This window comes from Cyrtonyx montezumae, unplaced genomic scaffold (genome assembly GCF_038088225.1).
Source record: "Cyrtonyx montezumae isolate F1298 unplaced genomic scaffold, pur_monq_1.0 scaffold_7, whole genome shotgun sequence".
NCBI classification, from domain to species: domain Eukaryota; kingdom Metazoa; phylum Chordata; class Aves; order Galliformes; family Odontophoridae; genus Cyrtonyx; species Cyrtonyx montezumae.
The window spans coordinates 9484476-9496637 of record NW_027072078.1 but is presented as its reverse complement, the minus strand read 5'-3'; the positions used below and the strand labels follow the sequence as shown (position 1 = coordinate 9496637).

General features: G+C 36.7%; 1 protein-coding gene across 4 annotated transcripts; it reads left to right on the top strand.

Annotated features, from left to right (window-relative positions):
* Positions 1 to 6658: 6658 nt before the first annotated feature.
* CUNH2orf66 (chromosome unknown C2orf66 homolog) lies at positions 6659 to 12011 on the top strand. 4 transcript variants are annotated; one of them, XM_065750282.1, is made up of 3 exons: positions 6659 to 6959; positions 9017 to 9928; positions 10720 to 11432. In XM_065750282.1, the coding sequence occupies exons 2-3, from the start codon at positions 9806 to 9808 to the stop codon at positions 10900 to 10902; spliced, it is 306 nt and encodes a 101-aa protein (XP_065606354.1). In that variant the 5' UTR covers positions 6659 to 6959; positions 9017 to 9805; the 3' UTR covers positions 10903 to 11432. The 4 variants fall into 4 exon arrangements, with proteins under 4 accessions (XP_065606354.1, XP_065606357.1, XP_065606355.1 ...); XM_065750285.1 differs by having other exon boundaries at positions 6660 to 6959; positions 9784 to 9928; XM_065750283.1 differs by lacking the exon at positions 6659 to 6959 and adding an exon at positions 11884 to 12011 and having other exon boundaries at positions 8590 to 9928; positions 10720 to 10920.
* Positions 12012 to 12162: the final 151 nt, after the last annotated feature.

Below are 12162 nucleotides of genomic sequence, written 5' to 3'. Positions count from 1 at the left end.
ACAGACTTTGAACACTCTTCTGTTGATACTTCCTTTTCCACCTTTTCCACCTTTTCCACAGGTTACTTACTTTCACAGGGGGAAGAAAAAATCTTATTGCAAATTTGGATTTTGTATGTTTTGTGTGTCCCTGCTAGATGAAAAGCGTGTTCTCAGAGATGTGCAATGATTGAGGACTCTCTAACTGCTGTTTGAGAGATGACAGTTCTAATCTCAACTAGATGCCCTGTTATAATCAGTGGAGGGGATTAGGACAAGTCCCGAGGACAATTCATTCAATTCTAAGAAAAGATTATATAAATTTCCAGAATAGTTTTTCAGATAATGATTGTACTTTTGGAGAAAATGCTTCTGTTCTACAGATTTCTAGTTCTGCCACTCGATCACTACAGCCTTGGCAGAAATGTGGGCTAACACGCTGTAAGGACTTTTTAATTGACTGTATGACAAAGTATAAATATTACCAGAATATCCTTCTGTATGAGTGGACATTTGTAAAACAGCTTTGGGAAATAGATTCTCTTCATACTTTTAAATCAAAATTCCAGTTTACTCTTCTAACTTTAAACTGTCTGGAGTTACTGGAGAAGATCAAGATGAGCTATTTCATGATGATTTAGAACTTTGTGCTGTAAAGGAGGTAACTCCCACTCCAACTCTCCTGTTCCTTTTCAGAAGTTCAGGTACTGATTTTGCAAAACCACTGTGGATGTTCACTACATCTATATGGAGATCATGCCATGTAAAACAAAGAATTTTTGGCCTGTAAGTCAGGAGACACTCAAAATAAGAATGCCTCTCTCTCTTATGTTCTTGTAAATTAGTAGAAAGGGAATAATAATTAAAAAAAAAGACAACATAGAGTAGCAGATGTCACTGACTGAAGCAGAATTTTTCTTATTATGCTGCAGTAATAGCTATACCTGTAGCTATCAGTTCATAAAAGATTTTTATTTGTAAGGCAAGGAGAAAGTGTTATTTCTTAACTGGAACTACTAATGGCTATATTTTCAGAATTGATTTAAAGTCAGTTGCAGTATGTCACATTTCTGCATCTTCTGAAAAGGGGATTTGACCTTATTTTGGTTCCTGAGGAAAAAGATAAACAACTACACAGTAACTGAAATTATGTTTAATTTCATATCTAATATTTGAAGTTTCTCTCTGATGGTTTCTTTTTTTTTTTTGAGTAACGTATTGCAGAAAGAATGGGGACTGCCTGTATGCCAAAGAGAACTTTTTAACTACCTAAGTCACCCTCAAAGTCAGTCTTTAAATATCAAAGGATTTTTTTTTTTTAAAGCAAACAAACAAGAGGCAACAGGAAGCATTATTTCATAGGTTGGCATTTGGTATGAAGTCTAACTTTCCATCTGTTTGCCAGTAACAAGGTTGTAAACCTGTCACTGCTTTTTTTTCCTAAGATCTCCTTCAGATCTTGACAGGATGAACAAAGCTCATTTGTTGTTGCCTGTGCATAAAATTAATATGTGAGAAGCCCTTTTGATCAAGCTGATGAAGTCTAGCTCAATGCATTAATGAGTGCGCTGATAAGGAGAAAGTTTTGTTTGTTTACACTGAGAGAAAGTGCAGCCATTTATAGACCTTTAATGCTCTGAGTTACTGAAAATGTTTTTGGAAGCAGTTATAGTGTATGTACAGTAATTGTGCTGCTGTTATAAGTCACCAAGCCAGTAGAAAACTGTTAGCTGCGAAACACACTGAGCTCAACATATTTTGTGTATCGTGGTGAATGTTAGTTGCTTAATTTTCAGGTTTGGCTCCTTACATATCATTTCTTGAGGGAGATAATCAAACTAGCCGTTATGAGCACTTAGCATTGTACTGTAAGTGTTTTTAATCTTCCTTCACCATACCTTTAGAGGAGATGTGTTTCTGTCACCAAAGCTGTGTGCTGCTCTTGTATACCTCTGGGAATGTGTGCTGATGAATGACAACTGAAAAGCAGTTCGACAGTTTAGAGCTAGATAAAATACTTCAAGTTTCTTTAAGTTTATTTGACAAGCCTGTTACAAATATGCATTATTTTTATTTATGGAAGAATGTGTTTGAAACTTCTAACTGGGACATTTAAAGATTAAGCAATTAGTATGCATTGCATCTCCTTTGTAAACATCACAATTTTTTGAAATAAATGTTAAGTATTCAGAAAATTCTATAGCTTTTACTTCAGTCTGCCCACAACTTCAGTTCTTCAGATACCTAAGCACATAGCTGCTTCAAATATGTGCTTACAACATTGTAGCCTGGAAACCAGAGTCAAAGCTGTGACGTTTTGACTTGAAGTTGGTTTAAGGTTTAGGGTCTCGTTCTACATTCCTATATGCGTACAGGTTTTGCAACTCGGTCTCTTGTAAAAGATCTTTTAAGCATGATCTCTACAGTTATTGATGGGTTGTGGCCTAAATTCTCTAGGAAATGTGTATTATCAGCTAATTTTGTGTCTCTGAAGTTCAGGAGTGGTACGCAAAAGCTTGTTACTTTGCAGCACATCGTTCCAGTTGTTCCTTGTGTGCAGGGTTATCCTTGGTTTGCACTGTCCTGCTGTAGCACAAAACTAGAGGTTTGCAGTAATAGTAGGCACTGTGAATGATGTGGTGAGGATACACAGCGTTTGTCCAGTAGGCTATTGCTTTGTGGAGGTTATTCATGTTCACTGAAGTACCATTGAAGACCATGTTTTCCTTTAAATTCTTAAATTACTTCAAGGCTTATATTAAATGTTTAGAGGTTTAGCTTTAATAAATGTTAAAAGCACTATTCTGGGATCACCTCAGGCTTCTCTATTTTTTCCATTTGTGTCACTCTAAGTGTGAAAACAGTATTTGAGATCAGTACACGACAACTGAAATATTTACCGAAGCCTACAAAAATGGACATGAGATACATAATTAGTGCCAGACCAAAACTGAAATGTGAAAATCCTCACTGTGACTTTAAACTCTTACCTTTCTAAAGCAAAAAAAACTCCACCACCGCTACAAAACAACAAAACCCACAACTGTGTGCCTTAAACCAGTAAACGAATACACACTAACTGTAGCCTGTAGACTTCTGTAGCCTTATTTTTCTTCTTTGAAATCAAAGATGTTTGTGTGGATCATACTGATAATTGGTTTGGGGAAAATTATTTTGACTGTTTTAAAATATAAATAAATAACAAACTACGTTTATAGACAGTAAGATTTATGAGAAGTACAGGGTACTTATGGTTTGGAATCGCACCACCCAAAGACAGAAAACTTTAGCTGACTTCAGTTTCTCATTTCTATCTATAATGACAAAGAAAAATAAGGAGGAAGAATCAGTCTCTGATATGTCTCACCTTCTGAGTCTTTGTGTCACAATCTTTCTAATTTAGTTTATTTTCTTTAAAACTGTAGCTCAAGCAAAATACTTTATTTTAGCCATTAAGTAACAACAGCTACTCAGAGTGGTTTGGGTAGAGTTGAGGGACAGGGAGGCATTTGTTTGCAAGCCTCAGACATTTGAATAAGGAATTTCATGTTTTAGGAAAAATGAATCTGTAAGTTTGAAAAAATAAGTTTATGCATTCTGTTCTTTAATAATCAAAAAATTATTCAAGATCTTAAAATCCTGCTTTGATTTAGTAAGAGTTTAAGATGAAGAACTAGGGAAAGCCACTTCCGTTTGTTCGTATATTTTGAGCAAAATCCCTGAATTTATTTTTTTTTTCCAGCAACAGTACTAAGTAAAACTTGTTCTTGAATAAAGATATTGTGTCTGGGAGACTATCAGTGGGCTATGGATATTGAGATGTGCACACAAAATGATTTCAGGTCAGCTCATCACAGTAATTTGTAGCAATACAAATCAGTTAATAACTTTCTTTTGCTGAGATCTAACATGAGTCTGGCTGCTGGTTTTGTTGTGGAACAACAGGTAATGGGATTTTTTTTATTGTTATTGTCAGCCCTACTGATTCCTTCTAGTTTGTGAGTTTAGGACTGTTAGAACTTCTTCCAGTCACCTACCTGTCTCTTCTTTGTTCTGTGCTGATGTTATTCTAGTAATCCTAGTAATTGTTGACTTGCTGGCTGCAGAAATACTAGTGTGAAAATCCTAGAGAGAGCCAAGCTTTTAAGGCTTTTATATGTGATGATGAATCTAGGGAAAATGTGCAAGCCTAGTAACTTAATCCCTTGTTACCATTTGATTTTTCCATGCACAAGGTCAGAATAATGTTGGACAGAACACTTACTTTGGGTGATGGGCAACCAACCAGGGACTGATTGGTTGTTTTTGTTAAGCAAGCTTAAAGTATTGAGGAGCATTTTGAGAAATTTACTAAGTTACTAATTTACAGTTACTAAGCAACCTAACTTTCTTTTTTTTCTTTTTCTGTTTTGAGTTCTTATAATAGCTAGTGTAAACCTAGTATTTAAAGTGGACCTAACTCTAACAGTTACAGGTTTCTAGAGTTGTTGACAGGGTCTTATCAATATATGTTTAAATAATGCTTTAATAAATTATCATGCTCATTAGAAGAGTTATAACTGAATTTTCAGATACATCTGCTGTGTGTGATAGGCTTGATCAAGTCTTTGTCTTGTGAGATGCGGAGAAAACCTTGGAAAATAGATATCTTCAACTCATGTTTAAATTATTGAAAGCCATTTATGTCAGTCGTTCAAAATGATACTTTTAAATACTGGTCCATTTTCATTGAAGTTAAGGGCAACCTGAATGAGAGCTACACTGGGACTTTCACGTTTTGATGGTTTCCCTGTCTGTTGTGTATAGTTTATATTGTTTCTGTCTTTTTTTTTTTTTACATTAGTGTGCATGATATTGAAGTACACTGTATATAGTATAAGCTTTGCTAAATAAACACTTCTGTATATTTTTGTATGATGTTCTAACATGGTTGCATTAGTACAAATTGTGGTAATTCACAAAAAGTGCCACTTACCAATCATGCTCTGTGGAGTGTTGTGAATGTCACCGGTGCTTTTGTTGTACAAACACGCTAATTGGTGTTGTAATGAACATTTGCCTTTAGTCTTTGCTCAGATACTGATGTGGAGCAGTTTGGTGCTTTTCCTTCTAACTTGTAATACTCGGGATTCTAAGCAGAAAATAAAATCAGTGAACAACAGTACTGTGGTTAGAGTATTACTTTCCATAATGGAGGGTTGGTTTTTTTTGGTTTTTTTTTGTTGGTTTTTTTTTGCATCTTAAGCAGAACAGAGTAAAGATCATGCTTGATGAAGCCTGTCTCAGTATCTTAATTAGTGCATCCTGTGCTTGTACATCTGCCTTATCTTGAATGGGAAACATAATAGAGTGGAAAAATATTTGTTGAGTAATGCAGTTTATATACAATATCATGTGTATGAAACTTGTTCTGTAACTAAATTAGTTCTAAGTTTGCCTGTCATTCTAGAACAAGGCCTTTCCTGTCTTGTGGAAACTTGAATGGGACTGAATGTACAATACAGTGCGCATGGAAAGTAATTCAAACATGAGTTGAGTGTTACCACGCCACAGCTATCACTATGTCATTAGTATTAGCAACTTCCTAAGCATTTGATTTACTGAAGATGTGCTTCTATGTAGGCAGTTTGAGAAAAACCCAGTGCTTAAATTTGATCACATCAGAAATGCAGGACACTGACACCTAGCTTGGAAAGTGCTTACTAAACTAGATACTGTTCTCCAAGGAGGAATCACTTTAGGCCAATTTGTGTAAGTGTGCTAATAGTGCATTAATGTAACTGTATACTACTCATGTTTAACTTTGGAAGAACTATAATATATTGAAAAGGAAAAAAAGTGGCAGTAAGTTTAAACAGTCTTAGATCAAATAAATTTTAGTGTGAATGCTTATAGCTTAGCAAGTAACGATACAATTTGATAGAGGTGTTTTTTTTTAAGGCAACTTATAGAAATTACATTTTAATTGAATCTGTTGCTTATCCTCTTGCTTCATCAGTCAGCCTAATTGTCTGAATTCTGTTAGAGGATACCATTATGGTCCTAGAGCAGTAACACTTGTTGCAAATTTGCAGATGTCCTCAGCATGTTGTACTAGTTGAATATCCTGCATACTCCCTATGGCTTTCTTTCTGAGCAAATCAAATAAATGAAGGAATTGAAAAAAAAGGATAAAGTACTGACTGGAATGAAACTGCTGCCGTTCTGGCTTTTTGTTATTTGTTATTTAAGTTGAATAAGGAACTGAAATGTAAGCCCAAACTGTGAACCAAACTTTTTTTTTTCTTCTTTCCCTTACTGCCATTACCTGTAGAGGAAAAATACCACTCCTTGTTGAGTTAGCGAGTCTGTGAACACTCCTGAAGAGGGAAAGGAGGACTGTGAGGAGAGGTGATCTTGTCGCCATCAGAGGTTTGGAAAGGTTTGAGAAACAGCACTGACCAGTCTGTTTTATGGCATCAAATTGTAGCAGCCTGCTCAAACTTCACTCCAGCAGTGGTGAGGGATGACTGCTATTGCAGTGGTCATGGTGTAAAGTAAAGATATCAGAACTAAGATAGGAAGTCCCAGGGGAAAATATTAATACTTATAAAGAAGACGTAGTAGAAACAAAAGGTAAATAGCTTGGAATCATAATGCTGATTTACAGAACAGTAAAGCAGCTCCACAAGACGTTCAGACCGGTGAAATGATTAAGAAACAGAATAATGTGGATAGTCAAATATTGTGAACTGCTGTAGGGAAGAAACAGTTCTAAGATAAATAGGTCTAAAATAATCTTGGTGGGATGAGTTAGGAAGATCTGTTATTTAGGCAATAGAACTGAATCATTCCTGCTTTCTTTACACTGCTGTGTGCTGACAGCTTGCCACCTGAAGTGTTATAGTGCTCTGACTAATGAAGATGTGTTGGACGTGCATTTACCAAGGAGAGAGTGGAGGAAAGTAAAGCTGTGTGTATACACCTGTGCTTACTTGATGGTAAGTAAATGAGAAGAGCTGATCAGAGACCTGTTGACATTAACAGTGAGTACCATTGAAGGGTTCAAGCAGAAAACGTCCTGCTCGTGACTAAATTTAGGTGGAATTTCAAATTTAGCTTTAAGTTTCTTGTCTTAAAATAAACCACCTCTTGACTTTAAAGATATTGATTATGTATAAACACAGGGCATAAATGTGCATTAACTGAATGACTGGACACTGAGTGTAAAAGGAATAGAGACTGAGGATTTTCATATTTTCTGAAGTAAATATCACTTTGGCGAAATGTTATCAACTGATGTTTCAGAATACCTTAGTTTTTGAATTTTTACACAGAGCACCAGAAATAAAATTCTGAACCAAGTTTCTGGCTGCAGAGACTGGGGTCTCAGCAAAAAGAAAACAAAGACTGACAGAAGGCAGGTGAAGTCTTGATGAAGATTAAGAAGTCTTCCTCAATACAAGCAAGTTTAGTGGATAGAGAAGACAGATTCCTATCTAGGGGAGAAAAGAAAACAGAATCCCAAACAACTACTTTAAGTTCTCTTGATCATAAGCAATTAGAGGTGCTCTACATCTTAAGATGTCCCTGCCAGTTTAAATGGTGGCTCTAAGCTGGCTACTAAGTAACTGAACTGTGTGTTGGAAAGAAATGAGGATGTTGTCATGCATATTTTTAAACTGTTCATTAAACCACCTAAAATTATTTTATTAGTAAAATCCACGACTGTCATTTCTCTTCACAATTAAATTTTACATCTGTTCTTCTATCACTAAGAAATAGGGTTCATTCACCTTGTGTCTGATCATGCAGTTTCCCTCTTTTTTAAATGGTACAAAAATTAGTCCTTCAGAATTTGAGAGTATCTTGTTCTTAAGATTCTTTAGAATTGATCTTAGAGGCAAACACTTTGGGAAATGAGACTACTTTCTGTTTTAAACCTTTTGTAATTTCCATTTGATATCTTGAACTCAGCATAAGCCTAAGGGTGTTGAATGTGAAACCCCTAAATATAAATACAGTGCATCATCAGTTGGGAATAAAATCAAACAACAACAACAAAAAAAAAACAAGAAAAGCAGCTGGGTTTAAATAAGTATAGCAGCAGTTTCTTTTACACAAAGTTAAAAAGAAATCAGTGGGATATTAGTGTTAAATTCTGAGCTTTGCACAATGTGAATATCTAATGAAAAGGATGAAACCTGCCTGGAGATACATTGAGGCCTGTGTTCTTTTTACAGGTTTTTTTCTTGCTACTGCTATTCTGGCACTTGCTGAGTCTATTATCAGCAAGTTCCGTTTTCACGAGAGTAACTGATGGGTTCGATGAGTTTTAATTTATTTTTGAATAAAAATATTTTTAAATAAAAAATAAAGCTCATAGAACCCATCAGTTTAATTATATATTATTATTTTTTCAGTAATCTTTTTTATATTTAAACCTTTAGAATAACATTTAGAATAATATACAAGCTTAATAGTACGAATTATACTGTACAGGTTATTGCCAGTACTGCTGGGAATTTTTTACATCTGTGAAATTAGGGGTAGGATAAAGATTTATCTTAACAAAAAATACTAGTTTTAAAATGTCTCTTTAGAGGTCCATCTTATTATCATTCTATAGGAGGGAGAAATGCGGAATGAATGTATGGGCAGAAAAAATGGAGCGGTGTTGAGATAGAAGATGCTACAAAATAAGACCGAGGTAAATTAGCATAGGGTTTTTTTTGTTTTTGTGGTCTTTGTCTTAGCTTGTAGTATCACTGGAGGATATTGACTGCTGATAAAATCAGGGTAGGAAAGCAATGCTTTCATTAAGATGTTATGAATTTGGAAACAGTCCTTGCTTCTCTCTCTCTCCAGCATCAGGAAAATGATCCATATCTCATCTTGCTTAAAAAACATTCTACCAGCTGTAATTATTTGTCACCTTTCTGGAGATACCGGAAATTACTTTTAATTAAAAAATATAGAGAGTATTTTGATACAGCTCTGCTCTCTCTGCTGGAAATTGTTTTAAACTTCTTGTATGCTTACCACCAATTTTCTGCAGTACAGCTTTAGGAGGAGGAATTTGCACTGCGCTGTTCAATAGCAACAGGTCTTAAGAGTATTAAGGATGAAATTCTCAAGGGTCTTTATGTCATGGATGGAAATGGAATCATTACTGTATTTTTGAACTCCTGCTAACGTCACTGACACCCACCTACAGTCCACTAGAAATATAAGTGCAGAGATCAGTTCATTCACAGATGACAAGGAGGCTAACCAAGAAGGGGCAAGGCAGAGCTAACTTCACTGGTAAGCTTTATTTTAAAGAGTGAAAGGTAGAACCTGATTATCTTTTTTTCTTGAGTTGAAGTGTGAAACTGGTCTTTAGTATCTTATGCCAGGCTGTATTATTACTGCACTTATCAAAATATGTAGTACATTCTCATTTCATGCAGTTTTAAAAACTGAGCTATGTGGATCTCAGCCCATAGTTTTGCATTATCCTTGGAGCCTGTAGGCTGGATACTTTAACTATTCAGCCAGTGAAAGTGGTTGTAGTGTAATAGCAAATGTAATTTTACAAATGCAGATATCTTTTCATAAGTGTCAAACTGGTCCCTTTTAGGAAGAATCCAGTATCTAGAAAGCTTTGGTATGGAAAACACTTCTTTACTTCCTAGTACATTAGTACAGAACCTAAAAAGTTCATGGCACGCAGTAGTAAGCAGATTTTCCTTGCCACAGATGAGTTATTTTCACAACTCCTCTGGACTGCTTTATGTCAGTTCTGTAGGACCTAAGCATCCTGGTTCTTTGTCCTTCTTGCAGATAGTCTGTTCATCTCTTCAATATGTGGAAACTGGTGCTCCTGGGACTGTATACGATACTGGCTGTCAGAGGATTGGCAAACAGTGCTCCTTTTGAACCAGAAGAAAAATGGAAACCTTTAGATAACCCTAGGAACAGAGACTTGGTAAGGAAACGCTGCAAGAAAGACAGTCTAAGTTTTGTGTGTGTGTATGGTTTGTTTTTCTCCTCATTTTCCCTCACAATAATTTTTGTCCATTAAATTTAATGGCAAGAGGGTTTAGCAACCGTGCACTTCACGTAGTCAGCAGTACAAGAGGCTGAACATTCTTCAGTGCACATGTACCCCTTAACTGGAGATGCGTTCTCAGTGTGCAGTAGTGTGCATAACTTCCTCACATTTTCAGCAGTTTTCAATTTAAAAAATGTCTTCTGATTATACAGCTTTTATGAACCTAAGGAAGGATTATTATGTTTCTCTCAAAAGTGTACTGCTAGTTACATGCTTCATCTTAAGTACGTTTCCATCTCATACATCTTTGTGAATAGTGGCTGAAGATCTGAAAGCTAATTACAGCTAAGAAAATACATGTAAGGAAACATTTTCTAGGTCTCATATGGAATTTGTGAGAGGGAAAAATCGGTTTCCCAGTTTTTGCCACTGTTTAAAGGTGAACTGACTAAATTTTTCTACTTGAAGCAATCTAAAGGGCCAGTTCACATCAACTGCCCACCATTGCTAACTCTTAACATTCCCTTCTGTTAAAGCTTTCTGTACAAGGTACTGTTTGCCCTCAGCAACACTTCTGCCATATCTGCCATGTCTGAATTACGTTGTCTATGCACACCAGTTTATGATCAAAATAGATTGTTTCATCCCATAAAGGAGGGGATTGTTTCAGAAGAAAGAATCCATCTGTTGGGCACGCTCGATTTTCACTTACAACTTATGTTCAGTTTTTCAGAACACTCCAGGCGTACTTTTCAGGCCGGGGTCTCGATCTCAGAAAGTTCCCAGCTACTTTCACTGTGAACAATGAAGGGCCAAGGCCGGTCATGTTCTACTCAGATCCCATTGCTTCTGCATTTGCAGATTATGAAGAAAGGAAAAATTCTTTTCCAAATGACTTCAAAGGCTAAAAGATGCTGCTGACCAAGGTAAAAGAAGGTGCTTTACATGTAAGCCAGTGAAATCCTTGGATTCCAAGCAATTCTTTATTGCATCTGAAGTATAAAACCAACTTGTTCTTCAGATCAAATTGTGTGCCACCTTAACCTCGTGCCTGAAGTTCTTTTGAAAATGGTGAGGTTGGGGTGTATGAGGTATTTACTACTTCCGTAACAGCACACACTGTGCTTGTGCAGATCTAGGTCGCCTGTGCTTTTATTTTTATTTTCACGTGGAGAAGAGTAATGAAAATGTACAGATAATAGAGAAGGCGGGTTTTCTTTAGTCAGTGGTATTAGTAAAATTGTGAACTGAGACTATTGCTTTCCTGTCATGCATGTATCAAAATGCATTTATACATAAGATACTGCACTAACAAAGCATACGGTGTTTTTATCTGCGTGCATACTCTTTTCCTCACTTCTGACACTAAAATGAAGGTTGAATAAAGTAATTGTGAATGCATTCACACTTCTCCATAAATCTGAAATAAAATTAAAGAGGGCCGAGCTTGAATTATTCATAAATGCAGTCTGTGTTTTTCGCAGGCACTTGTCAGCTATTTTATTTGCACACAGCTATACCCTGTAACAAATAAATCATTTTATAGCTCATTTTGAAAGTCAGTGAATGCTGCCAGTTCTGAAGAAAGGCTACTACCATCTGTTTTCTCCTGTTTTATAAATACATAAAGATTTGACTCAGATTTGAATGTAAGGACTTAAGTGTTTTGCACAGCGTTTAAAAACAGATTAATGTGTAATCAGGGTTCAGCTCAGGAATCGTTTTTTGTGCAATTCATCCTTTGGAGCTGTTCCTGGAAGTAGAGACCAGCTGCTCGCAGCCCTGGGGCCCTCCAGCCAGCTCTGCCACGCACCGCGGTGGGTCAGAGGCGGGCACGGTGCCGTGTACTTCTTTCCGTGCATCATGCCCCTCTTCCCCCTCTCTTTCAGGTGTTAACTTTTGAACTTCATGCGAAGTGGTCACCTCCACAGCAGAATGCCACAGCTTTGCCTTCTTCCTCGCTACCTGACAGTTTACGAACTGCCCCTGTCCGAGTCGTTAGCCCGAGGCGTGCCGCCTCGCCGTCATTCCTGCGTTCGCTGTCTGTTGCCGCACGCGTGGTGCTTGGGGGCAGCGCTGGGTGTGTATAGGTGCGAATAAATGGGGAGTGCCACCCAAATTGTTCAAAGTAGGTAAATAAATGTGACTCTTCGGCTTACTGGACCTAG

Excerpts from the sequence above, each read along its gene's own strand:
- CUNH2orf66 (XM_065750283.1), top strand. The coding sequence starts at position 9,806 with ATGTGGAAACTGGTGCTCCTGGGACTGTATACGATACTGGCTGTCAGA. Across the intron at positions 9,929-10,719 it reads ACCCTAGGAACAGAGACTTG|TTTTTCAGAACACTCCAGGC; the intron begins GTAAGGAAACGC and ends ACTTATGTTCAG.